This window comes from Motacilla alba, chromosome 5, assembly GCF_015832195.1.
Source record: "Motacilla alba alba isolate MOTALB_02 chromosome 5, Motacilla_alba_V1.0_pri, whole genome shotgun sequence".
Classification (NCBI taxonomy): domain Eukaryota; kingdom Metazoa; phylum Chordata; class Aves; order Passeriformes; family Motacillidae; genus Motacilla; species Motacilla alba.
The window spans coordinates 25,804,890-25,830,993 of record NC_052020.1 but is presented as its reverse complement, the minus strand read 5'-3'; the positions used below and the strand labels follow the sequence as shown (position 1 = coordinate 25,830,993).

Genomic DNA, 26,104 nt, shown 5'->3' with positions numbered 1-26,104 from the left:
CCTTTCTATTCAGTCTTCTCTTTGGTTTCATCAACTCATGTGAACCAAGCCTGCTCATGCTCTTGCCGAGTTCATTGTTACCAAACACATATATAGACCTAGTTTCCCTCAGGTTACCTGTTTTGTATTCTCTAATCTAGAAAATTAATTCCTTTTTTCCCTTTTTTTCAAGTCTTTGATGTCCATGATGGAGTGTAGTGTGTGTTGTAGCATATACAATTTTACTGTATTATATTAATGGTAAATAGTGGTGGAGCCAAAAGCCTTCTCTGTGCCTTGATGCAGCATAAGCTGCCACTGAAAAGGACAATGCTATTTACAGTCAAGGAGAACCTTACTTGCTCTGCATATCTCCTTACAGCTGTGGAAATAATTGCAGCTCTTCTGCTAGGTATCAATGGATTGTATGTAGGTGTACATGCATCTTCTTGCAGCCATGCTGGCTTCTGCGTGTTTCTGTGTGCAAGAACAGAAAGCTGTTCTGGTGGTCAAAGGTATTGTGTGTGATGCTCCTTCATGGCTCCCTTTAGATTCTTGATGTAGTCTTAAAGCAGAAGAATTTCTCAAAACCAGGGCTTATTTCCAAAGCCAGGGCTTCAGCAATGACACCAGGAGCCTCCTAGAGGTGTTAGGAAGTTTAACTGATTTACTGACTGAGAGACTGGTGAAAGTAAAGAACCTTAGATAAATGGTATGCTCATCTCTGTCTCAAAAGGAAAGGTGAGATCAGCTACTGTGCTCTAATACTGTACCAGCGCAGGTGGCATCGCATCTCCTGTCCTTTCTTGAACAGGTATGAACTTCAAGGACTGTAATGGTACTATGGGTTCCTAGTAGGCTTCATTACCATCTTGTTTAGTGGAGGCTTCTAGTTAACAAGTGGTTGAAACAGTTTTAAAAATGTTTTAAAATATTTTAAAATGTCAAAACTAGTTTTAAAACAGGTTTGAAAAGGGTGGAGGCAATGGAAATGAACAAGGGAGAAGCTTAGGTGGAGAAGAGAGGCTGGAATGAGTAGGTGGTGATGGCAGCAATGTAGAACCACACGGTGCTTTGAGAGGACACAGGTCCATGTGGTGATTCAAGATCCTTCACTCTTCCTCTGCCATTTGGCTTTCAGAGTTAAAAGGCAGTGGCAGACTCTGCTCAGGAAGTACCTTTCTAGTTTGCACTCAGAAAACAGATAATTATGAAGTGTGTTTTTTGATATCTGAATAGGATTTCTGTTTACACATTTCTTTGGGCTGAGCTGTGTAACGCCTTCTCACCATTTAAGAAAATGAGCTGAGCAGTGCCTTTTCCCATGCTTATAGTCTCCCACATCTTCTTTGAAATTACTGTACCTTGGAATTTTTGATCATCCTTGATAAGGACCATATTTTACTCTGTATCCTGCTTACTGTTGCACAATTGTGAGTTGAGTTTAGGACCAAAGTATACTTAGCTTCCCACTAAACATTAACCACAAACTGAATATCAATAAACCTGTGTTGACAGTACTATTACTTGATATTTGTACATTCAAAGAATTCATAAATAACAGATATTGATAATTCAATTATTTAATTATTTTAACTATTGATAATTCATAAATAACAGAAGATTGATAACAAAGGTTTACTCATTATAGGAATTGCTTCAGGACCTTTTGAGGTATTTGTTTGATGGGCTGTTGTGGTTTAGAAATGGTACTTCCCAATTTAGTGCTCCTACTAAGACTCTCCCAACAAAGTGCCACTTGCTTCTCCCACTGGGTGGGCTGGAGAGGAGACTTGGAGTCAAAAAAAGGTAAAGATTATGGGTTGAGATAAGAACAATTTACTGGAAATAGCAATGAGATAAGAAAGGAAGCAGTAACAGCAACAATATTAATGAAGAGATGCCTTTCCCCCATCTCTGGGCAATAACCTCTGGGTGCCATAACCCCTCTTGGCTACTGCAAAAATTAACCCTACTCTGGCAGGAACCAGGACATGGGGCAAAGGTACAGCTTCTCATGTTTGATATAGTGTTATGAAAAATATATTTAAATACATTTTTGTTCATTGAATCCCAATAGATTTTTTTCCACCTCAGTACCTGCCTTGGTTGTTCCGGTTTCATCAAGAATAGCAGCATCTGCAGGTCATCCAGTTATGCATTATGCAGTGTGACTGATATCTGTCATAGACACGTTTTGTTTTATGCATCTGTCTCTCTTAGTCTCCTTACCAATGGACGTAGATGAACGTCGCTGAGGTGACTGGTCCAATAAAAGCACAATGCAATAAGGCCTGCGGTGTGTCTTGGTCACTGTGGAGGTTTTGAACACCTGGAGTAGTGCCAGGGAAAGCCCTGCCCATAGGCAAGATTCTCAGAGCTTGAGGGCTTCATCAGTGATGCTCTCTGGAGCTTTGGGCAACCTTTTTGCTGAACAGAGGACACTGATTACCTTGTAGATAAGGACCAAGAGCCCAGATGTGATTTGCTATTATGTGGGAGGCCAATGCAAAGTAGAGAGGCTAGATTTGACAGGGCTGTGATAGTTTGCACTGCTGAGAACATACATGAGAATGTCCCCCTGGGACTATGGCTCCTCTCTTGGGCACTTTCTATGACTGTACCCTCAGCAGGAGACAATAAAGTAGTGCTGCAGTAAGTAGCCAGTGAAGGTTAAAAGTCAGATTCACTCCCAAATTTTGGTGCTATTGTTTGCATCATGTTCTGCAGTTAAATTGACAATAGTTCTGAATATTTTCCTGACAAAGGTGCTCGCTCATCTTTTCTTACTTGTTTAGGACCAATCTTGACCAAGAATACCTTGTCAGAGGCATTTCTGAGTCAAAATAATGATGCTTAAGGAAACAAAAAGTTTTAGCTAAACTTTTAGAACAGTTTTGTTTCTATTCCCTTATTGGGTGAACAACATTCTTGTGAACACTTTCTGAAGAAAGAAAATTTGTGAGTGTTGATTTGGTAGTTCAGCTCTTTCTGATATTGATTTTTTCCCACTCCTGTTTTCTTTGAAATCCAAAGCATTTGTGTGTACTGCTTGCAGCCAGTTTCCAAATCTGTTTCCATGATTTTTTCTTCTGATAATGATTTCTTTAGATGCTCTAACTACCCTCTGTATCTGCATCAACAGTGTTGATGTCTGACCAAGACTTAGTTTTGGCTAGTTTATTTTTAAAAGGAAATGAAAGAACCTTCTTAAAAATCTTAATTAGCAACAGAGCTGAGATTGCACTACATTATCACCCCAAGATGGTCTAAGGTGGAACAAAGAAAATCTGACTGCTTGATAATACCTATTTTCCAAAAAATATACAACATTTTGGGTCTTACTGGCTGATTATCTGAGGATGGGAACAGTGAAAGAGTGGCAGTGCTTTTAAAAAGTCTAAAAAGGGTATGCCTACGGAAATGCATGATTTGTAGTTAAGCTGTACACAGGCTTCTCTGCATTACATTGTGTTGCTTTTTGTGTTGTTTCATTTTGATGATTGTATTGTGATGGTACCTGGAGACTATATGTATGGATTTAGGCCTTGTTCCTCATACACTGTACCTTTTTAGAATGGAAAGGTAGCAACTCTTCCAAGGAACTTACAGTCTTATTTCATATGTGTCAAGGAGGTTTAGAGTTGTTTTGGAGGCAGCACCCAGCTATCTGGTAATTGATCCCTTGGGCTTGTGTAACATATGAAGTTGTCCTATCACTTCTTTCCCTGATAGTCAACCCTGGCAGGGAAATGGCTTAGTTGTTTTCTGTGGGCTATAATTGGCGTGGCATGATTATCCTGTTTTCTGCCTTCCAGCATAAACATGGAAATTATGTGGCAGCATTTCCATATGACACCTTACAGGTTCACCTGGGCTGGTCCTCATCTCTTGAAGCAGGATGAAATTTAGCTTGTCTGTCACTGTTTCATACATGTCTGAGTACTAGAACAATCTGAAGTGAGTTACCTAAAAAATTTATAAAATCTCTCTTGCTAGAGCTAATCCTCTAAGAGCTGGAGCAGTCTTCTAATTTTTGCCTCTGTTCACACTGATACAGATCATTATCCTCTTTGTATCAATCATTTGGACATTACAGAACTGATTGTTTGACAAGCTTTTTTGTTGTTGTTTAATTAGCAAACTCAAGTCTTTCAGCTTTTTCTCATATGCCAGGCTGCCTAAGTCAATCCTCTTCAATTTGGGTATGTTTAATAGCTGGTAAGAGTTAAAGCATTTTATGGCGGGGAGCGAAAAAGAGTGGAAGAGAATATAACATGGAAGGCACAGAGTGAGCATCCACATGTTCCTCTCCAGGGCTAAAAGGGTATGCAAAAGCATCTCAGTGATAAATCTCATCACCTGCACTTACATTTAACATTGTGTATTTGGGATCTGGTCCAAAATGTAATTAAATTGTGTTGTTTATGTAAGTTGCCAGATACATCCTGCAACATTTTAGTTCTGGGGTATAATTTGTTATTCTTGGTGCAGTGTCCTGCCTTTAATTGCTCGTTTTCAGAGTCATATATCTTTGTCTGTATCTACATTCTTGTCTTAGGCTATGTTGAGACTGAGACCTCACTGGTTGCTACCCTAGTTGGTTTTAAATGTGGATCATCAGACTGTGGGACTCTGTTTTTGCTCTTGTTAAGGGTGAGCAGCCTTGCTAAAGACTGGACTAACCTCTCAGGTTGGTATAGGTCTGTTGTGTTCAGAGAGGGTGAAGAACTGAACCTAACACAGCTCTATCTAGATACAAGAGAGTAAGTCACAAGTTTAGCACTTCTTGGATACTCTGAAAATAATGAATGCCTTTCTTCTAAACCAGGAGTCATAGCTCATGTGTACAACAAAGAGATATCCCAGACCATAAATGAACAAATTCTCGAAAACACACATATATCATTAGTGCATAACTTGCAGTTGCTGAAGAAACAGCCTGCTCCTCTGGTACTACTAACTATGTAAAGTTGTTTTTTGAAGATCTTTTTCAAATGTTAAAAATCAATGAAAGAGTTTTTGGAAATAGTGTGTGGGAGACAGCTAAACAAATAGTTTCATTACTAATAAAGTGTTATCAACAGATGTATTGCATCTATTCTGCATTTTAAAATTACAAATGCAGATGTCTCTTATTATTGTGTGTAATATTAGGATTTTTTTAAACATTATTGCAATGTTAAAATAATTTCTTACCTACTATGGGCAGTAAGGGTGAAACAATCAAGTGCATGCTGAAAAACTGGAAGATGTTTCATGTTCAGACAGTATCAGAAGACTTGAAAGACAAATCATACATACCCTGATTGCACAAGTTGCTTTAAGCAACACCTATTCATTGCAGCATGGCTTACCCCACAAGTTAAAAGAAAATGTGGAAGGAGAACCAAGAGACTGGTAGAGAAAGAATAATATAATTACTGATCAGACTCTCTTACTGGGTCACATCCAAGCAGATTACAAAAGTGGAAAGAATAGTTATCACTGTGTTATTGGTGGGGAAATGCAGATGGAGAAGCAAGATAAATTTAAATGAAACCAATTGCCCAGAGTGACTTAGCAGTCTGTGACAGAGCTGGGAATGGAACCAAGCGGTAATGAGACCTTTTCCAGCAGGTTACCCAATTGGTCATGCTGCCTCTCAGCATGTATGCATGTACAGTACCAAACTGCCTGTTATTATACCCAAATCTGAGCTATACTGTGAATACACAAGTTTTTAGTGCTGGAGACATTGGAGACAGCTGTAGTTGCCCAGAAAGCAAAAGAAATGTCAATTACCTAGAAAGGACAGCAGATTTGCTCAAAATAGGAGGGCTGGAAAGGATGGGTGACAGTGTAGAGAGACTGAGCCCCAGCGTTTTTCACTACATTGTCAGGGTCTCAGTCCATCACCACAAGTCCATGAGGCATCAACTGTTTTACACTCTTAGGATCAAATGCCTTGCATTGCGCCCTGCTAAAAATCAATTATCTCCTTGGCAATATCAGAGAGATGCTTGACCACTACCAAATTCTCCACAAATATCAGACTGGCACACAAAGGGAATGTTAGTTGCACAGATATCCGAGTACCCAACTCACCTCTCACCTGAGAACTCTGGCAACCCACAGGAGATAAATAATCCACACCATGTGGCAGTGCCCAGCACACAGAGCAGTCCGGTCTAGTGGGAGGTGCCCCTGCTCACAGCAGGGGGGTTGGAACTAGGTGGTCTTTAAGATCCCTTCCAACCCAGGCCATTCCATGATTCTGTCATAGCTGTGCCCACCCAGACAGGTCTGGAGACAAAACAAACCCAAAGCAGCTGCTGTGTATTAAGATTTAATGCCATACTTGTGCACTGTGCAACCTTCTGTGATATTACCTTTGTCAGAAATTAGAATTTTCTTCTCTATCAGGGCTCAGAGCTTAAATCACAGTAAGATAAAAGTGCACTGCTATTTTTGCATATTGTTTTTCATGGTGAAGTTATGTGATCACATGTTGGGTGAGACAGCTCATTACGTGGACTGGATTACATATATGTGGGGGCAGCTGACCAGATGGGGAAGGTGGTTAAAAAAGTATTTTACTCTTAAAAAAAGGTTCTCTTAGAATGCGTAGGCATTTTTCTTCTCCATCACAGAAATCTCTTCATTTACAACCAACAGGACACGTACCAATAATGGGTTTGTTTAGTCAAATTCTGCGTACTCCTTTCTTGCCAGTTGCCTTCATTGCAGCAGTTTCTTTGAATCTCCATTCATGACCTGAGCTCCCACTTGCAGGAGGTAACAAATAGTAGTGAATGGTTTTGAATAAAGAGCTGTCAGAAAAATTATTGAAATACCTCCTTTTTGCAATTTGCTGCATACATGCAGTCCTATAAGGCTATGCTTTAAGATGTTTGTAGTAATTTGTTAGTTACAACATATCTTTTCAAATACAGTTAGCCAAACAGATTGCTACATAAGCCTGTCCTTGCCCACTGCTTCCCCGGAGACTGTCCGGACCAAAACCATTAAGAACTGCAAAGATCCAGTGTGGAATGAAACATTTTGCTTCAGGATCCAGAGCCAAGTAAAGGTAATATACAGAATGCATTTGTTTTTCTTGTGGGACAGAGATATCATGGTGTGATCAATATGTAAGGCAAAATAAAACCAGAAATAAATATGTGTGAAGGACTACAAGGATGCTGGTAATGGGATTTGGAATAAAATGTAGCAGCAAAATTAAATTTAATTTTCTGATATGTAAAAATTAACCAAGATATTTCATAACCATTCCTATGGTGTTCTATCATTTTTCACTTTTTCTTTTCCTTTTTTAATCATGGCTCTATGCTAATAAATGTGAAAATTTCAGAGTAAATTGAATAGTGTAAAATATGAGCTAGGTAGTGAAAGCATCACAGGGCTGTACTTTTTTATTATTCCTTTGTAATGACCAGAAATAAAAAAAAAGTCACAAAGAAACAGCTGAATTTTGCAAAAGAGAACTTGGTGAACTTTAATCATGATGATAAATGTTAAAGCTTAAGAAGATTTGCAAGTCCCACTATCTTCTCCGTCCAAATGGCAGCATCAACATCAGGGTCTAGGAGTCCACAAAGATGAGTGGTAGGCTAAGTAAATCAAGCTTACTTCACACCCAGGGCAATCAGTCTCTGCTTTACAGCTTGCACTGCTCATTTCCTAGTGCTGGGGCCAGATCAGGACACTCTGAAGAGGCAAATCAGCAGGCCAGTCCCCTGGCTCTCTCAAGAATTGATAAACTCCTCCAAAAGAACATTTGGAATAGCTCAATGTGTTCCTACACCACAGGATCTCCAGTAAACAGTCCCTCTTGCCTTTGACTGCAGAAGTTGCCCATGATAACATGTTCTCAGGCTTTCTTCCACAGTTAGGTGGTACTGGCCCTGTTTGGTAGCTTTCAGTTTTCGTGTCTGCCCATCTGTGACCTATAGCCAGTGCTTTCCCTGCAAACCTAAAAAAATTCCAACTTCTTTCAAAATGCCAGTGAGGCACAATTTCATGAAGCCCTGCAGGGTTATCAGAGAGGTGAAAGGCAAGGGACAAACATTGCAGCATGGGAACAAACACCCACTGATCTGCAGCTCTTGCACAGGAACACCTGCTCTTCCTGAAAGATTTTTCAAAGCTGCAATACCACACAGAACAGCTAAAAAATTACCTTGGCCATGGAAGCTGCTTGAACTAGTTCTTCAGAAGTAGTGTTTGGGAGGACTTTATGTTTACTTTCAGTAAATTTGCAGCAGGAGACAAGACATGTCTTGTCACAAGACAGCAGTGTTTACTGACAGGCATCTGTTTTGATGAGTGTCTGACAAACAGTTGGCTAGAAGGGGTTTCCCAGGCTTCTGCTGTAGGCACAATTCCCACAGCTCCAGGAGGGTGACTCTTCCCAGAGCTGGTGGCACATAGCCCGGCCAAGGGCTGTCTCTGTTCATTACCTGGCTCCCCAGTGATGCTGCCCTCATATTCTCTACCTCTGAGAGTTAGAAACAGTGAACTGCCCAGACACCCACCCCTGGCTGCTTCCCATACAGCATGCCAGGGGCACAGCCAGAGATCTCCCTTGGCCAGCCAGCACCCTGTGCATGCCTCTCCTGGCCAGCTGGGAGTAGCTGGGTCTGTGAATCATTTGGTCACTCAGAAAATAAGTCAGTCATTTAAGCCACATAAGGATAACCTTTTGCAGTATCGCAGCTAGGAAAACTGATCTGCTCTTCAGTGCAAGCCTGCCTTCTATTAACTGCAGACTATTGCTTTCAAGCATATCATCTCCATCACCTTCCATAATTCTTTACAAGCTATTTATGGCTGGCCTATAAACCAAGGTGCTGTGGCTGCTTGTCTTTGCCTCTTGACAGTATGTTTCTATTAGCAAGTGTCATGGACAGGGCTGACCTCAGTCAATACTTTCATATAGGTGGCCTTGAAGGTCAACAGCATTTCTGTTTTCTGGCAGTAAATTGCAAACTCAAGGTTATTTGCCATCTCTCCCTTGGTGAGATGCATTTCTTGCAGGATGATAGATGTCAAAATTGAATGCTTGGATTCTGGAGCGGCTTCCTTTCAGTGTATTTGTCTAGTCAATCACTCATCACATTTAGGTATGGACCATTCTGAGATAAATTATGAACTTCTAAGACAACAAAGTTCACATGCTCACTCTCTTTTATCCATGTGCTTGTGTGTGAGACCATGAGCCTGTGTGTCTTTAATAAACATCAAGCCTCTTAGCAAGTTTCAGTTAACTCTGATGCATAAGTAAGAATCTGAGATAAGCGCTCCCTGTAATTTGCATGAAAATGAGCTGCTGACTATATTGAGGGAGGCCTGGATTATTGCCCCACTGAGTTAAGGTTCACTTGCTCAGCACCTGGGAGGCATCTCTGAGCCAGCCCATCTGGAGCTACTAATCAGGCACAGGAGGAGCTGTTACCATTTCTGTCTATCCAAACAGGCCAGTGACAGAGAAGGAGATTTATACAGTGGTATTTGCAATTTATAAAAAAACATGTTGCTTTCTGTAGATTCCATGGTAATTATTTGCATGTGATCTGTTTAATAATTTACAGGATAAAAATTATGCAACCATGAAGTAATTATGTGGTACATCCTTATATGTATTTTAATTGCTGCTTATATCCAAGGATTTTTATTCTACTAATAACAACAAAGTCCTGATAACGAGCTGGTTTCCTACAATTCAGGAAAAAGTGGTGACCTCAAACCAAATTGGAGGCCAAACGTGGTTTTCAATATTCAGTGATTCTATTAGCTTTTGTTATTTAAATTACTCTGCAGGAAAACTAAACAACAAACCCAACTCTGTGTTAGGTTCAGAATATCTTTCTTCATCTTTGTGTGGATGCAAAAGTTCTGCATGCTCTCTCACTTCTCCCCATATTTTCTCTGTTTTCCTTAACATGCTGAGCACATCAGCATCATTTTGTGTCTCTGTAAGGTCTCAACATAGGATCCTAATTATGAACCTCTGTTCACAGAATATTCTTGAGATGAAAGTCTATGATGAAAATGCAGTCACTAAAGATGACCTCCTCTTCACTGTTCTCTTTGATGTTGCTAAAATCCAGCTTGGAGAAACTGTTCACTTGACATTTCAGCTAAATCCAAAGGTGAGTGATAAAACTGCCTTGGTCACAGGAAGAAAATACATTTTTTTGATATTACCTCATAAATAAGTTCTTTTAATGTGATTGTAGGTAGGAGAGTTTGTTCCCTCTTGGTAAGAACTTCATATACCCTGTGAAGAACCTTGCAAACCTTAATCAGCAAAATAGACAGGGACATGATCCTGAAGGCTTTTGCTAGCTCATCCAACCACTTAGCAGGTGTTTTTTTCTGACACCAGAGTTGCCTTTTTTTCCTCTTTCTTGACTCTGTAGCTCAAATAGGTTTTGTTGGAAATACAAAACTTAATCACCATTGCACAAAGTTTCTTTGTTAGATTTTTTTTTTCCTGGCACAAGCACTTGTGAATTTGGGCATACTCTGGCACAGATGATGCAGTATCCCTTAAAAACTGATTCCTTGCCCTGTTATTCTTTTGAATATAGCTGAAAATAATCCAAAGATCCATACTGAGGTGCTAAAACCAGCTGATGGCCAGTTGCTCAAACTATTTCATTGTTTCAGTGTGCCTGAACACTTACATGATGACTTCAACATGGGATGTGGGTATTCAATTTAGACTCTACTACAGATTTGCTGTTTCACTGACTTTTCTGATACAGTACATATGGGTATTCAGCTGCACAGTGATTTTGGCAGGCAGTTTGCCTTAACTTCTCTGGGCGCTGGCCATTGTGCTGCCCGTGTTATAGGAGTCCTTTTGATCAGATGAATTGCAAATGCCATTCTATTCAGCAGTATCCCTCTTCCGATAACATTACACAGTAAAAAGCCAAGCCTTTGGACAGTTTTAAGCCAACACTGCTGCAGGACTGCCTGCCCTTCTACTCTGCCTCACCACCAAACACAACAGGGCAGTTTGGTCTGAGGACTGGAGGTTAACAAAGGAGGGAGAACACTCTCAAAATCACTCTAACTCAAATGCTTTCACTTTCTCACACTCCTTCCCTGGAGCAGGAAGGAAATTTGATTTGATTGAAGAACTCTTTCAGGAGCCAGAATAATAATTACAACCATAGCTAATGAGAAGGAAAATTAATTCAGATGCTTATAATAAATTAATTTTTTACAGACGCAGGAGATGCTAGAGGTTGAGTTTACATCGGAGAGCATGTGAGTAACATCCACAGGGAAGTGCCCCTTTGCAAGCAGTCAAACATATGCTAGCATTTAGTATAATAAAGTTTAAAATACTCAGCATGGAAGGTGTTGATGAAGTTAGTTGCATATTGGCTAAAACTCTGTACTCCTTATTACCAAGAATCATCCTAGTTATTAATTTATCCTATTACTTGCTGAATGAGGGAGGAAAATAATAATTGCAGTCATCATACTTATTACAACTATTCTTTACCATTATGATTAAAAAAAAAGGAAAAACACCTTTCAGATGTGTCCCTAAATTTAAAATCAGAGACATATTTGAGACCATGCTGGACAAGACAAACTTCAAGGAAGGTATTATTCCTTGATGTTCATTTAAAGATGCATTTAGGAGTTACTACTTCTGATTGAATTTTTTTTCTTTTTCAGTCCAGTCCCTCCTGAAAAGCTTGTGACTAATGGTGTATTAGTGGTAATTTTAAACTTTTGCTCTTCTGTCTTTGTTTTCATGATAGTGATAGGAATGGTGAATCTGGCAGGTGCCCCTCACTGCAGGCAAGGCTGAAAGGGAAGGAGATGAGGGTCATAGGTAGCCATCCTGTGCACACTCATTTGGGATACCCAGAGACCTGTTCACCACAGGCTGATATCAAGCCTATCGACAAAGCCTGAAGTGGTCTTTCATTGACTCACTACTGCTCTGTCATTCCCTTGGGGAACTTCTTTTGTGACTCCCTCATGGCCATCCTGTTCTCCTCACTTCCACAGGATGATATGGAAATTGCTTTCTCAGCTGCCCTTAACTTATTACGTATAGGAGGTAGCACTTGACTGTCCTGCTTCACCAAAGCAGGGAAGCAAGGACATCCCTGTGATTTGGCCAGTCCATCAATTTACCCTCAGGAGGTCTCAGCACACTCCCATTTGCCCCCCCTGTTATTTCCTTTCTCTTCCCAGTCCTGTCCAAAACCACCACAGCAATTTTTCTTTCAGTTGAAACCTGTCACATTTTCAGAGTGACACTTTCTCCTATCAGCCTAACAAACAGAGGGTGGACTGTTTTCCAGACCCCATGGACTCAGGTGGCCAAAGAGAGATAGCAATGAAGTGACTCAGATATGGTATGTTTTAAATACTTTAACCTCTCATTTTTTATCCCTGCTACAGTCTCGTGAAATTTCCTGCTTGGAAGTCCTAGTGGACAGCAAATGGACAAAAAAAGAACCTTCAGGTTAGACTTCAAACTAGAAGCAAAACCCCCTTATTTTAGGTTAACTGACTTTTCTTGGTTGCTTGCTTGCTTCCTTTGGGGGGTTTTGTTTGTTTGTTTTGGGGTTTTTGTTTTTTCTTTTAATTGTTTTTTTGTTTTAGTTTGTTTAGTTTGTTTTGTTGTGGGTTTTTTTGGTTTGGATTTTTGTCTGTGTATATTGGGTTTTTTGGTTGTTTGTTGTTTGTTTTGTCATTTGCTTATCTGGTAATTTTTCTACTTTGCTCTTACAATTAGAGCACAGGAACTGGATAGTTAGGAGCATATATGCAGGTTCACAGATCCAACAGTTATAGTCTGTGCTAACTAACTATAAGAACTGGACATTGAAATTAAAGGAATGAATCTTGCAAATGCTGTAAAGTAGAAGAAAATGCATATTTCTGTTTCAACTTAGGTTTTGTCCAATTTGCCTGTATGTCTGAGTTTTTAAAACATCTACTGCAGCTTTATAAGCTTTTTGGTGTTTTGTGGTTTGTTTTTGATTTGCTTGTTTGCTTTTCTTCTCTAATTTCTTGTACTGTTATTTTGCTGGATAAATAGAGTTTGGAAGCTTTTAAGCATTTTTGAAGGATTTATATATAAACTTCTGAAAGACCATTTAATGTTCTATTTCTGGGATCATAGTCATTAACTTCTCTGTATATTTTTCATGTTTGGATTTTTTTTTTTTCAGAAAAAGACTTCTTGTTTTCAGTGAAGGGATCATATGAGAAGAGCCAGACCCTGTCGCTGGGCTCTTTCTGGCAACCTCTGAAGCCCCTGAACTTCCATTACATCAAGTACAGACTGTCAGAGCTGTGCATGGCTCTAGCAGAGAAGAAACCTCATTTCTGCTCGGTATGTGATCATTAGCTTGAGTGAGCACAGTAAACTCATGGTTTTCTACACTTGACTGAGGGAAATGGAAAGAGTTTGTATATTTAATAAAGAGCTATCTTTCATGAACTTCAGCTCTGAAACAGCATTGTAACCCCTAAGACTTATGAATATTAGGTGCCAACTTGAAAACTGCTGGACAGGGACCGTTTGAAAAAATAAAGTGGTTTTGGATGGTTTATACATTAAATATTTCTCTACATTATTATTTATTTTTCAGTGCACTTCAGGTGAAGACAAAAAAGACTGCCATGCATCCATCACTATTCCTCTGGATTCACTTCCATTCAGTGAGAAAGTGGCAGTAGCAAAGGTGATTATTGCCATCTTCTTAGAATAAATGTTAAGCTATAGACCAAAGATCAATGGGCATGAGTTAATTAGATCAGTGTGAAGTAGGGATTTAGATATGTAACTGTTAGTGCCCTTAGCTTCCTAACAATGCCTAACACCATGGACCTGTACGTTTTCATATGAACCTAGCAGAACAAAAAAATTATAGCCAAAGTCATGTCATGTCATTACATGACAAAGGGATTTCTGTGATCCCCTCAGGGACTAATGTAGATCAGAGCAAATGCAAACGATGAGGCAGGATGGAGCATACTGGCAGAGCTGGTGTTGGTTTTTACTGTATACTGCTCTCTTTATCTTTAGTATAAAATAATATAAGGAAAATAAGATTTTAATGGATTTTCTAAATATTATGGCTTTGTGGCTCAATGTGGCTCTCTTTTAGAAAAAGAGAAGGTCTTCAGAGCTGATGGTAAATAAAGAATGTAAAATCATCTCCAGTGTTTATATTACAGTTTTTTTTTTCCTAGGATGAAACAATCAATTTACGTGTGAAGTCAAATGACTGGTAAGCAATTCTGTCCTAGTGTTTTGTGGTTGTGAAAAAAATTACACTTTTTTGCCTTCTAGCCTATTTCTGTAACTAAGGGAGAAAGTATTTAGTCAATGATTATATTCACCTATTCACCTATGTTCATTACCCATGTCCAGAAGGTGGTTAACTGTGCTGGGTGAAATTTCCTGTCATGCTGCTATACAGAAGTTCAGTTTAGATGGGGAGAATAACCTTTTCTGGTTGCAACATATGTACAGCTATATATTTAGAAAAAGATATTTTTCCTTTCCTTACTTGTAAAAAATACAGACTATTTATATTTATAAAATCTGGCAGTCCTGAGGCAAGAAATCCTAAATATTCCACTGTTTATAGTATCCATATATGGATTGCAGTATTTACGTTAGACACATCCTGAAAAACAGTGTATCAATAAAGAATATTTCCTTCTGTAAGATTTTGCTACTTTGCAGTTCATCAGCCTTTTCTCTACCTTATCTATACCATCTGTGATGTGCTTTTGTGGGGCCATAGTAGCAGCTTTTCTAAGCCTCATAATAAAGTTGCAACTTGTAAGCAAGCATCCAGATATTAATTTTAAGTGATTGTGCACACCCTGTTTAACCCTGGACTTTGTTTGAGGTCCAGAAACTTAGATGTTCGGTTGGAGTTTGATCTATGTACAGAGGAGAAAAATTTCCTACTGAAAAGGAAGAAGTTTGTGGCTTCTGCTCTGAAAAAAGCACTACATTTAGAACAAGACCTAGAAGATCATGAGGTATGGGGAGCACCACAGGGACTGTAACATGCTGTGTAACAGGAATATGTTATGTTCATAGCCTCTTGCATATTGTTCCTTAACTAGCCCTGATACATTCACTACACCATGTAAAGCATTGAGGAATGCTTTTCTACATTTTCTATTTTAGATGCAGAGCCAGTATCAAACCCTCTTGATACATATTTTTCCTGAAAACATAATGCCATAAATCAGAATTTTTTCTCTATTTCTTTTTCATCTGTGAATTATAGACCTGGATAGTCTGACTGTTTTAGCTGATCATTCAGTCACTAAGAACTCATAAGGTATTTTATCAGATTTTTGGAGGGAGAAAATCTAACAGTTAAAGTGATGCATAATACTGGCTGATGAGAAGGTGTCCTATTTTAGACTTTCTCCTCTGGTGCTCATAATTTCAGCTGTAGTTCCTCAAATAGAACAAAGACATTTAGCATTTTTTCTCTAATCTGCTTGTCTGAGCTAGGGTTTGTATGTGTTAATATCCATGCTAGCATGGGATTGGCTGGTGCTTTAGAGAAGGAGCATGGTCTGTGATCTGGAACTTGAGAAATGAAGAACTAACTTGAGAACTGGTTAATTTTTTCCACCTGAGTTATCTCCTTTGTCCAGGACAGGTGGACCAAAGGCATATTAGGTAATATATGACAGCATGGTTTTAGACATTATAAATTTTGCCCCTGCTCACAAACTGATCATATTACTACATTGTTTCTCATTGGCACAATAGTTTCACTGAGAAAAACCCAGCAGTTTCTTAAGTATAAGAATTTTCAGGAGAAGTACTTCCAACTGTTATTTTCAGATTTTCCAGCAAGGGAATATTTCCTTATAGTCAGATAAATCCAAATCAGAATACTTTGTTTTGACTTGAAATGTTTGATTTGAATCAGGAAACTGTTGAGTATTTCTTTGATGCAATTGCCTGGAAATGTGTGTGGAAAATGTCAATGGGCTCCTCTTCTCTCAGTGGGTTTCTTAGAGAAATTTGTCTTCCTGCAACACAATTTAGATTTCCATACAATTAGGTTTCATCACTGCAATTATATTCTCTAGGTACTTTGTAGGAAATGTAATCCAGCTATTATGCTTGCCTTACAGAGAGGAAGAGCTCTGCTTGTTATCAAAATAGACCTCTCAAGAGAATATGTTTTGCTAAGGAAAATGCAGTCTAATATTGAAATGCCTTGAAACAATAAGTTTTGATAAACCAGTGTGTAAAAATTTGAAATCAAAAATTATTGATTTTGATCAAAATCCTCAAAATCAGTTAGTTTTGGTTTTTTGGTTTGGTTTTTTTTTTTCTTTTTCCTGTGCAAAATACACAGTTTTCTTTTTTTTTTTTTTTTTTTCATCCCTGCCTGGGGAAATGTTGGAATTTTTTGTGAGACTGGCATGCTACATTTCACTCAGCTCTGATCACTCATGCTGGTAAACAAAGTGTTGCTTACCACTGCTGTGTTGATGATTAAACAGGTACCAGTTGTAGCAGTGATGACAACAGGAGGTGGCACCCGGGCACTGACATCTCTGTTAGGCAACCTGTTGGGTCTTCAAAAGCTGGGTCTCTTGGATGCTATTTCATACATCACTGGGTCATCTGGTTCAACATGGTAAGAAGATCCTGAACGAAGACATCACTCATCACCTCTCTAGTCTGCTGCGAGATATTTATTCTCTTCATTTTTGTAAAGAAAGGCATACTGCTTCAGTCTCAAGCTTTTTTATTGCTGCATTAGGAGCACATTGCCCAAGCCAGTGAAAGGACTAGGTGCTGCTTTGTTTCAGCTCTAGGATCTTTCCTAACGAGTCACCGGAATGCAAATCACAGCCTTGTGCATAAACCCTAGCAGAAAGGAGGGATTTTTTTTAAGTCCTCGAGTTTCACTAGTGATTTGGGAAACTCCTCTAAATCAAAAAGTCTTTTCAATGATATACTAAGCCCAAAAGATGCTTTTAAAGAAACTCAGCTAGTTCATTTGATGTGGACCATAAATCTAAGTCTAAAAAGTGAAAGTTTCTCTGCATATGACAATGCACTTCCTTCCTTTTCCCCAGGACTTTGTCACATTTGTATCAGAGTGCTGACTGGTCACACAAGGATTTATCAAGACCGATTGGTGAAATCCGCAGACATATGACCAAGTGCAAGCTAAGCTGCTTTTCCCTGGAGAGCTTGAACTACTATGCAAAGGAGCTAAAACTGCGGAAGCAAGAGGGATACCAGATCTCTAGTGTTGATTTTTGGGGGCTTCTGCTGGAAAAAGCATTAGATGATGGGGTAGTGTTTTTCCTATGTTTTCTCTAACAGCTACTGAACACTATTGTAAGGGAAATGAAGCTCCAGGGACAGATGCCTGAGAGTATGCCAGCGTTATCCAGCAGATGATTTCTGCTGATTAACAAAGGGGTTTTAGATTTGTTAGGGTTGGAAAGGCCTCTGTGTCCAACCATTAACCTATCATTATCATGTTCACCACTAATCCATGTCCCCAGGTGCCACATCTACCCAAGTTTCAAACACTTTCACAGGTTTCCACTACCTCCTTGGGGAGCCTGTTCTAATGCTGACTAGCTTTCCAGTGAAGACATTTTTCCTAATATTCTATTTAAACCTCTTCGGGTACAACTTAAGTCCATTTCCTCTTGTCTTATCATTTCTTAATTGGAAGAAGAGACCAATCCCCACTTATCTACTACTTCCTTTCAGGAAGTTGTAAAGAAGCTGGTTTTCCCCTGAGCCGCCTTTTCTCCAGGCTACACAGTGCCAGCTGCTTCAGCTGCCTCTTGTAAGACTTTTTCTCTAGACACTTTCCCAGCTCCATTGCCTTTGCTCCATGTCCTTCTCTGGACATGGTCTAGCACCTCAATGGCTCTCTTAGAGTAAGGGGCCCAAAAGTGGACAGAGCATGTGAGGTGTGGCCTCACCAGTACAGGAGGACAGCAGTATAGGAGTATAGGAGGACAATCACTGGCCTGGTCCTACTACTATTGCTGACACAGGCCAGGATGCCATTGGCCTTCTTGGCCACCTGGACACACATACACACTGGATCATGTTTAGCTGCTGTCAGCCAGCACCCCCAGGACCTTTTCTGCTGGGCGGCTTTCCACAACCCCTTCCTCAGCTTGTAGTGCTGCATGGGGTTGTTGTAATCCAAGTGCAAGACGTGGCACTTGGCCTTGTTGAACCTCATATGATTGGCCTTGGCCCATTGATCCAGCCTGTCCAGATCCCCCTGCAGAGCCTTCCTGCTCTCCAGCAGATCAACAACGCCCTCCCAGCTTAAGGTTGTCTGCAAACTTGTTCAGAGCTTTGTCCCCATGTATCTCCTCATGCATAACTAGCAGCCCAAGGGGCTTCTGTAGAGATGAAAACTTATGTCCCCTTTCACAAGCATGAGTATCTGAGTACCTAACTAAAGAATCTTGGTTTATTTTCCTCTGTTCATCCCTGTGAGAACAAATTTCCATGTAAAGTGGATGTATTTACTAAAAAGGAGACCATTTTTTTTTCAAAAAAGTGTCCCACAATTCTACCTGTAATTAAATAAGCCTATGTGGATATGTAAATGTTTAGATCACTCCTTGGTTAAAATATGTTTGGACACAAAATGAGTTGAGAGAATAGCAAAATTAAGAGGGAAACAGCTATGTATTTTGCTGTACTCTTGGAAGCCCATAAACTATGCCAAGAAGGTCCCTTGATTTTGCTCTTTGTCTTTCATCAATTCACAGAAAAATAACCACAAACTCTCAGATGAGCAAGAGGCATTGAGTCAGGGTCAAAATCCCCTACCTATCTACATGATCCTCAACATGAAAGAAGATTACAGCCTTTCAGAGTTCAAAGGTGATGACAAAAATGGGCTCATTTGGTGTTTGAGCTATCTGCCTTATCAGTACCTCAACCTCTTCTACAGCTGACCCATAGCATTTATAAACAGTTTCTTTTTTTCCTTCTTTTTACATTTCCAGACTTTATGCCTAGGCTATGGGAGGAACTTATTTTCTGTGGGGTAGGAGAAATCTCGGGGAGGTGTTTAAGGACAGCCAAATACTCACAAGCCTTAGCTCCACATGTGGGGTAACTCAGACTGACCCCTCTGGGTGTAAACTTCCCTTATGTTCTCTCTGGAGAGGGTCATTGGAAAGTTCTGAATGAACAACTCTGCAAAAGGTTACTGAGTGAGTGGCTGACAGCAGTTCAATGATAACTTTTTGCCCTGAGGAAGGCCAGTCTGTGGTCACCCCACAGATAGGGTTTATCCTGCAGCTGCCATTTTGCCTTTTCATAGCACTTCCAGCAGGGAAGTAAGGATAAGATTAAGATTTAAAAGTGTGTTTTATGTCTCTGCAGAATGGGTGGAGTTCACCCCTTATGAGGTCGGGTTCTTAAAATATGGTGCCTTCATTCGTGCTGAGGATTTTGGCAGTGAGTTCTTCATGGGTCGCCTGATGAAGAAGCTTCCTGAGTCCCGAATCTGCTTCATGAAAGGTGATATGGTCTATTGCAAAAATCTGAATTGCATAAATATGTTCTTTATTTCTAATATAATGCAAACCCTGCATATTACAGTGTCCTGCATCATGCAGGACTGAAACCAATTGTACACCATGTTGTTCTCACCTCTGACCAACTTCCTTAGACAATGGAGATGGGCTAAAAGTACTGAGAAGAAATTTCAAACTGCACTATTCACTGTTGCTCTTATCTTGAATAGTGATGCTCATGCCTGAAGTTTCAGGGCTGCTTGAAGAGGCTAGGTTCATTTTGAATCAATCAGCAGCAGAGTTCCACATGAAAAAATTTGTATTTTGAAACCAAAATCCTAAAGTCAAATTTGTATATGAATGGCATGATCTGAGATGCCAAAGCAATGTTGTTACTGAGTTTATTATAAAATACAGCAATTTAGAGTAGTTTTCTGAAGTGCTACGGATACTTTTGCAACTTTAATAGTATTCTAAATCCTCTGTAATTTTGCTACCATGATAAATAATTGAAATGTATAATTCTTACTTCAATAAATTGGGTAGCACCTAGTAATACATGAAAAACAGTTTTGCAGGTTTTAAGCATTTCTAGTTTTAATTTTACTTACTACTACGCCCCTTTGTACATTTCTTCTCTGGGGTAAAGCTGTCTGCAGATAAGTCCCTCTGCTCTTAAACAATATTTTACATGTAAATAAGCACAAGACACAACAGGACACCAAGAATACAGGTAAAAAAATGGTTAACTTACAAAGTGAAAAATCCACGCAACCAGCAACACCACATGGTATTCCTTATTTGGTATTCAGAGAAGCTATGAATGTCTGTATTGTTCAGGAGGAGTCCAGAATCATATTATTCTAAACATGAGTGAATAGTTAGGCATAAGAAAGAAAAGATTGTTCTCAATCATACAAACACTAAATCTTACACCTTTATTAGCTATGCTGAGAGCTTTCAGTGATGTCATGAGTTAAGAAAAGAGTTGTTTGAGGGAAAAGACTCAGAAGAAAACACAGGATCCAAGAGTATGAATAAATCTGAAAAGGGCAGGAGAAATTACTGCACAGTAAATCCCACTGGTGGCTCTGAAATCCAGTAGTTCAGATGCAGCCACCAGTACTAGAAATCCTAAATCGAGAAGCTTGAGATGCTGGACAGTACACTGGAGAAATCCCTTCATTCTTCCCTTTTTTTCTTTTACTCTTCCATTAATCACTCTGTGCTGACTGTTAGAGGTAGGAGCTAGGTCACAGAGCTAGGTGGGACTACAGAGCCTTCTTTTGAGCTTGTTGCAGTTCCTCAATAGCAGTGGGGCAGTGTTTTCATACCCGAGGTGGCCAGGTAGCAAGCACAACCAACACATCCAGCCTTGGCTGAGCTCTGTTCTCAGCCTTAGCACCTGAGCCTGGTGATCCCTCAGCCACCCGTGTACCTTCATAAAGGATAAGGTGGAGAGTTAAAGCAATGTTGCCATCTAGTGATACCACATGCAATGCCCTCTTGGGTTATTATTAAAATGTGCTATTAGTTACAGCTTGATAGTGAAAAGATAAAAGCAAGGTGTCATTTGCAGGGAGAGAAAAGGCCTTTTCTAAGAGCAGTGGCTTGAGCTGGAAAGACTGGATGAGCTTACAGGGATACAAGACCCTCATATTTCTAGAAGAAAGGCTGGGGTGCATAAGAACTTGTTTACTCTCTTCAACTCTGTTGGCCTAGTAAAAGATACCATCCCTCTTCACAGTTCTTACTTCAGCCAATATAGGTACAAAGAAGATTCAGTGCAAGAGGTTAGGGCAATGTTGCCATGTAATTATAAACAAGTTCCAAGGAGACAACAATGTTTGAAAGTCATTAAAATGTAGGACCAGTGTGTAACTCCAAGGGTAAGGGAACCAGAAGAGTTACAGAGTGAGAAGACACCAAGACAGGAGAAACCAGAGAAGATGTCTTTCGTAGCGGGGTTGGACAGAAGCTTCTCAAACTGCTGGGAGATGAGGTTGTCTTGACAGAAACTGGCCAGTAATCATGTGCAAATGAACTCTGCTTGATAGCTAAGTGTAGATCCAGAGAGCCCCAATCTGATTTCTTGATTATGCATTTCTAATATTTCCTAAGTGAGTCAAGGACTTTAAAAAAGAAGGCTCTTGGATTTCTGTCTCACTCTAGAAACAAGCCATGTTTTAAAGGGAATTGTATTTCTGTTGATAATTTATGGGATGAATAATTATTTTATTGTGCAACTCAAGTTATTGCATCTTGTACAATGTATGGCTTTTGTAAAGCTTTCACTGGTAGAGATTTTCAAGGCAAAGCACAGCCCTGCCTTCTCTGCTAGAGTTCCTCTTGGGGCCTGTGACAGTGCTGTGGAGGAAGAGATGATTTTCAAAATCCAAGAGACTTTTGAAGATTTCTGCACTGTGAAGACATTTTCAGATGTTCTTTTACATGGGATGGCAAAAGTGGGCGGAGCAATACGGGAATGAGAATAACAAATAGAAGGAGAAGAGTCTCCCTCAAAAGACTTAGTGCAGAGAGAAATTTTAGATGGGCAGGAAAGATGTCTTTTATTTACAGGATTTTTCTGCAGACTATCCCAGACTGTACTCTAACCATTTGATTCTTGACTGTCCAGAAGAAGCTTCCAAACCTTTAACTGACTATCCACTTGAAAATGACATATTTTGTAGACCAGACCCTTATTTTATAGGAAATGGCATGGTTTTGCTCATTTATGACAGTTGCTTTTAGGATGGAAAATGTTGGCAAGGAATTACAGTGGCTGAAAGCCTCACACAATGTTTTAAACTATTTAGGCTCTTTGATGACAGAATGCTTATTGCTGAAAAGAACTTCATATAGTTTTGGTGATAATTTGGAAATCTCGAGGCTTTCCAATACTCCTTGCAAAGCTGAGAGATTATTTTTTTTAAAGGGATATTTTCCATTACAATGTTTCTGAAGAAGCTTCCCCGTTCTCTAACATTGCACAGGCCTATGGAGCAATGTCTTTTCATACAACCTCTTGGATGCCTGGCATTCGTCGAATCCTACACAGAGGCACTCACTGAGGTGTACCCAACACAGCACTGTTGATACTGGTTAGTTATGTTTCTGTTTCTGTTCTACCTGGTGCCTCATAAATCCAGAGGCTTCATGTTGTCATCTGGATCTAACTAGGTTTCCTCTCTGGATTTATTCATAGCAATATTATTTCCATTAATCTCTCTTATACTGAATTTACTCAAATATAAAACTACTGAAGGTTTTAAACAGATTGTCTTTGCCAGGGGCCCTTTGGTGAACCTCCACGCTGTAACAAACACCTCTGTGCTGTGCTCTCTGTATGCCTCAGCAGCTGGTGCTTTTCATACATTGTTGTTGAAGACTTCAATTGCATGCAACACCATTTCAATGTTTGTTGATCTTGATATAAACCTGTGTTTTTCTAAGCGGCCTTGGTTGTCCTTCCTGTGTTTAAAGGCAGTTAGTGAGTTTGGTTTATGGGTTTCTATCACTTTCTCCGTGGAAGTGTTGCAAAGCTCTAAGCTCAATAAATCAATAAATGCATGTGATAGAAAGTCATTGCCTCTCTTCCCAATCTCATTAGGTACTGATTCTCACAACTCTATTTCTTTTTTATTTTGTGGATGTCTCAGTCTCCTGACAGCTTTCATTTTTTCCTTGCAAAACTGATTTTTATTAATTGAAAGGAACAGATCCAGATTCTGAACCTACCCTAACCTTCACACAGGGAATCTGTGAGTTCTATCAAAGAATAGATCACTTTTTCCAGTTTTAGGAAGTTTGTTGCCACTCTGGTTCTCATGGAATAGGCTTTACTGAAGACTGATTTTCTTCTTATTCCTATTTTGACATTGATTTATTTGTATGTTACAATATCTTATAAGGATCTTTTCCCTAGCTAATATGAGATGCTTTCTATTATTTCAAGTACGGAAAAGAACTGTATCAAAACAACAATTTGTTCATCTCCTCTGCCTTTCAGGAGAAGAGTCTTCTCCATCAGACAGGAGACATGAGTTGGAGACTTACTTGGTCACCCCTGAATGTGGCATCATGGGCATCATTCGGCGGATCCTGACAGAGCGGGTGATGGTTTCAAAGTTCTACAACTTCCTGAAGGGATTCCAGCTGCACAATGAATACCTTCAGAACAAAAACTTCTGTATATGGAAAGGTAAACATCCTTGAATATAATTTTTTTATCTTCTTAGATGGTTGGTGTTCTCATCAGTGAAGAGAAGGCAGAGGATGAACATTTGAAAATTAATATTTCAAGATAACTATTTAAATTCCATACAGTCAAATCAGCTTCAGGAATTTCCTTGACTCCAGGGAAAGAAAATTACTGCTTATCTGGGGTGGAAGAATAGTAACACGAGAAGTGAAAGAACTCTCTTTTTACCTTGAACGGTCTTTCTTTCATGTGTGAAGGCTGAACATCTGTAGTGTTTAAGGATCTTTTGGAAAAAGTAAATGTAATGGATAGCAAAGAAGGATTTTTTCCATTTTTTCCTTATTAGTCAAACAACACATGTACTGTTTCTTCAGTGAATCACTCATCATAACAAATATTTCCTTTTAGATACTGTACTAGAGCATTTCCCCAACCAGCTGACAGAAACAGCAGAGTTCATGTGCCTGGCAGACACAGCGGGATACATCGACATAAGCTACCCACCACTCATGAGGCCAGAGAGGAAAGTGGATGTTGTCCTGCACCTAAACTATTCTTCTGGATCACAGACCTTGGTGTGAAAAATGCTCTTTTCTTTGATAAACAACTGCTGCCCTCTAGCCCTCCTTAACTCCTAAAGATTCAGAATAATTTATATAGAATAAACTGATTCTGGGAGAAAACGATCCTTGGTCTACAGCTCCCTGTGCAGATGCTTAGGTCCTGCAAGAGATGCTGGTAAATCCCCTGAGAACAGAAGTAATATCAGATTTCTAAATATTTCATTTGAATTAACCCTCTAATAGCTAAATGCTATTTCCTAGACTGGTGTGCTTCTGTCATCTCCATTTTGCTATCTAGATTTCACTCACATGGATTGTTTATCTGGTTCTAGTTACCACCACTGATGAACTCATTATGATTTTGTTGTGATGTTCATATAAAGTTACCCACATGCGGTATTATTAGAAATATTTTGTCCAGTTGCTTTTAGAACAGTAACTGGGTGTTGTTTTTTTTTTTTGTTGTTGTTGTTGTTCAAAATTGTGGAAAAGAATTGTCCTTTGACAACATTTGCTCTTTCAAATACCATCTAATAACCTGTCTATAATTCCTGTTAGTAGATATGGATAAGACAGCAATTCTTGAGGACTAAAATATTCATACATGCTAACCAGACTCAGAAAGCAAAATCCTATTTTCAAAAATTGCTAACACACCTGCAAGATTAACATTTTAGTTAAGATGCTCCCAGACCACTGTTTGCTTACATCACTTTTCAGAACCATCCTAAGGCATCTAAGACAGAGGCTTTTAAATACTATACGGCAAGTAAAAAAAAATAAAATTGTGATTTTGCATTTAAAACCTATACTATTTCAGATTCTTGCCCATTCTACTTGATTCAGGATCTTCAGAAGAGGCATCTTTCTGTATCCTAAGCTGCTAGGCCACCCTTCCCATAGTCATGGACATTTTACCTATCCTGTAGCAATAAAGGCTAATGAGGAGAAGGAGAGGATAGAATACCAATCAGGAGTGCAAGTTGGAGGCTGAGTGTTGAATTGTTCTGTTAATAGTACTTAATATCTCATGTAAGAGACAAGGGCAGAAGAAATATTGACAGTGAACCCTGCTCCCAAATCTTGTGAAGGTTTTTCGATGGATGCATTAGGAGAAGCAGTAGAATGGGGCAGAACTTCTGATCTTTCTTTTCTTCTTTTCTGTCTGAATTCAGCCTTTGGAAGAAGCCTCCAAATACTTTCAAAAGCAGGGAATTCCATTTCCCAAAATCCAAATGAGTGAAGAAGAGAAGAAAAATCTAAAGGAGTGCTATGTCTTTGAAGATACAGAGACCCCAGAGGCACCAACTGTAGTATTTTTCCCGCTGGTGAATGACTCCTTCAGAAAATACAAAGAGCCTGGTAAGCCATGGGATGGTTCTCCCGCCACCTGGCAGCCCTTTGGCTGTGGAATGGGAGACATGGATTGGCATGGTCTCCTCCCTCCCCTGCTGTGCCTCCCCTGGGACAGAAATGCAAATTCCAATGGAGCGAGGAGTAACATTGTGGCCCACTGGAAAGTAGGAGGTGGAACCATATCTCTACCCCACTAATGATGTTTCCTTATTTGTCAGGTGTGGAGCGCAGCCCTGCTGAGATGGCTCAGGGCAACGTGGATGTTTCTACCATTTTTTCCCCCTACTGCTTAAACAGCTTTACCTACACAGGGGAGGAGTTTGACAAGCTGATAGAACTGACCAGCTACAACATTCAGAACAACCACCATCTGATCCTTCAGGCTTTGAATTCAGCCATACAGCAGAAACGACAGCACAAAAAAGAAACACTCGCCTGA

General features: G+C 39.6%; 1 protein-coding gene across 1 annotated transcript; it reads left to right on the top strand.

The window, feature by feature from the left end:
• The first annotated feature begins 418 nt into the window (after window positions 1-418).
• LOC119701949 (cytosolic phospholipase A2 epsilon-like) lies at window positions 419-26,104 on the top strand. Its single transcript, XM_038139268.1, has 20 exons — window positions 419-494; window positions 5,974-6,036; window positions 6,915-7,051; window positions 10,002-10,133; window positions 11,222-11,262; window positions 11,683-11,725; window positions 12,421-12,484; window positions 13,197-13,360; window positions 13,620-13,712; window positions 14,224-14,261; window positions 14,892-15,027; window positions 16,525-16,661; window positions 17,107-17,329; window positions 18,787-18,901; window positions 19,409-19,546; window positions 22,539-22,646; window positions 23,555-23,746; window positions 24,155-24,321; window positions 25,485-25,671; window positions 25,884-26,104. Exons 1-20 carry the CDS (start codon window positions 419-421, stop codon window positions 26,102-26,104), a joined length of 2,475 nt encoding a protein of 824 aa, XP_037995196.1.

What these genes read in the sequence shown, in the direction of transcription:
- LOC119701949 (XM_038139268.1), top strand. Translation starts at nt 419, where the DNA reads ATGCATCTTCTTGCAGCCATGCTGGCTTCTGCGTGTTTCTGTGTGCAA. An exon ending in CATTTCAGCTAAATCCAAAG is followed by an intron (nt 10,134 to 11,221) that starts GTGAGTGATAAA and finishes AATTTTTTACAG; the next exon opens with ACGCAGGAGATGCTAGAGGT. An exon ending in ACACAGCACTGTTGATACTG is followed by an intron (nt 22,647 to 23,554) that starts GTTAGTTATGTT and finishes TCTGCCTTTCAG; the next exon opens with GAGAAGAGTCTTCTCCATCA.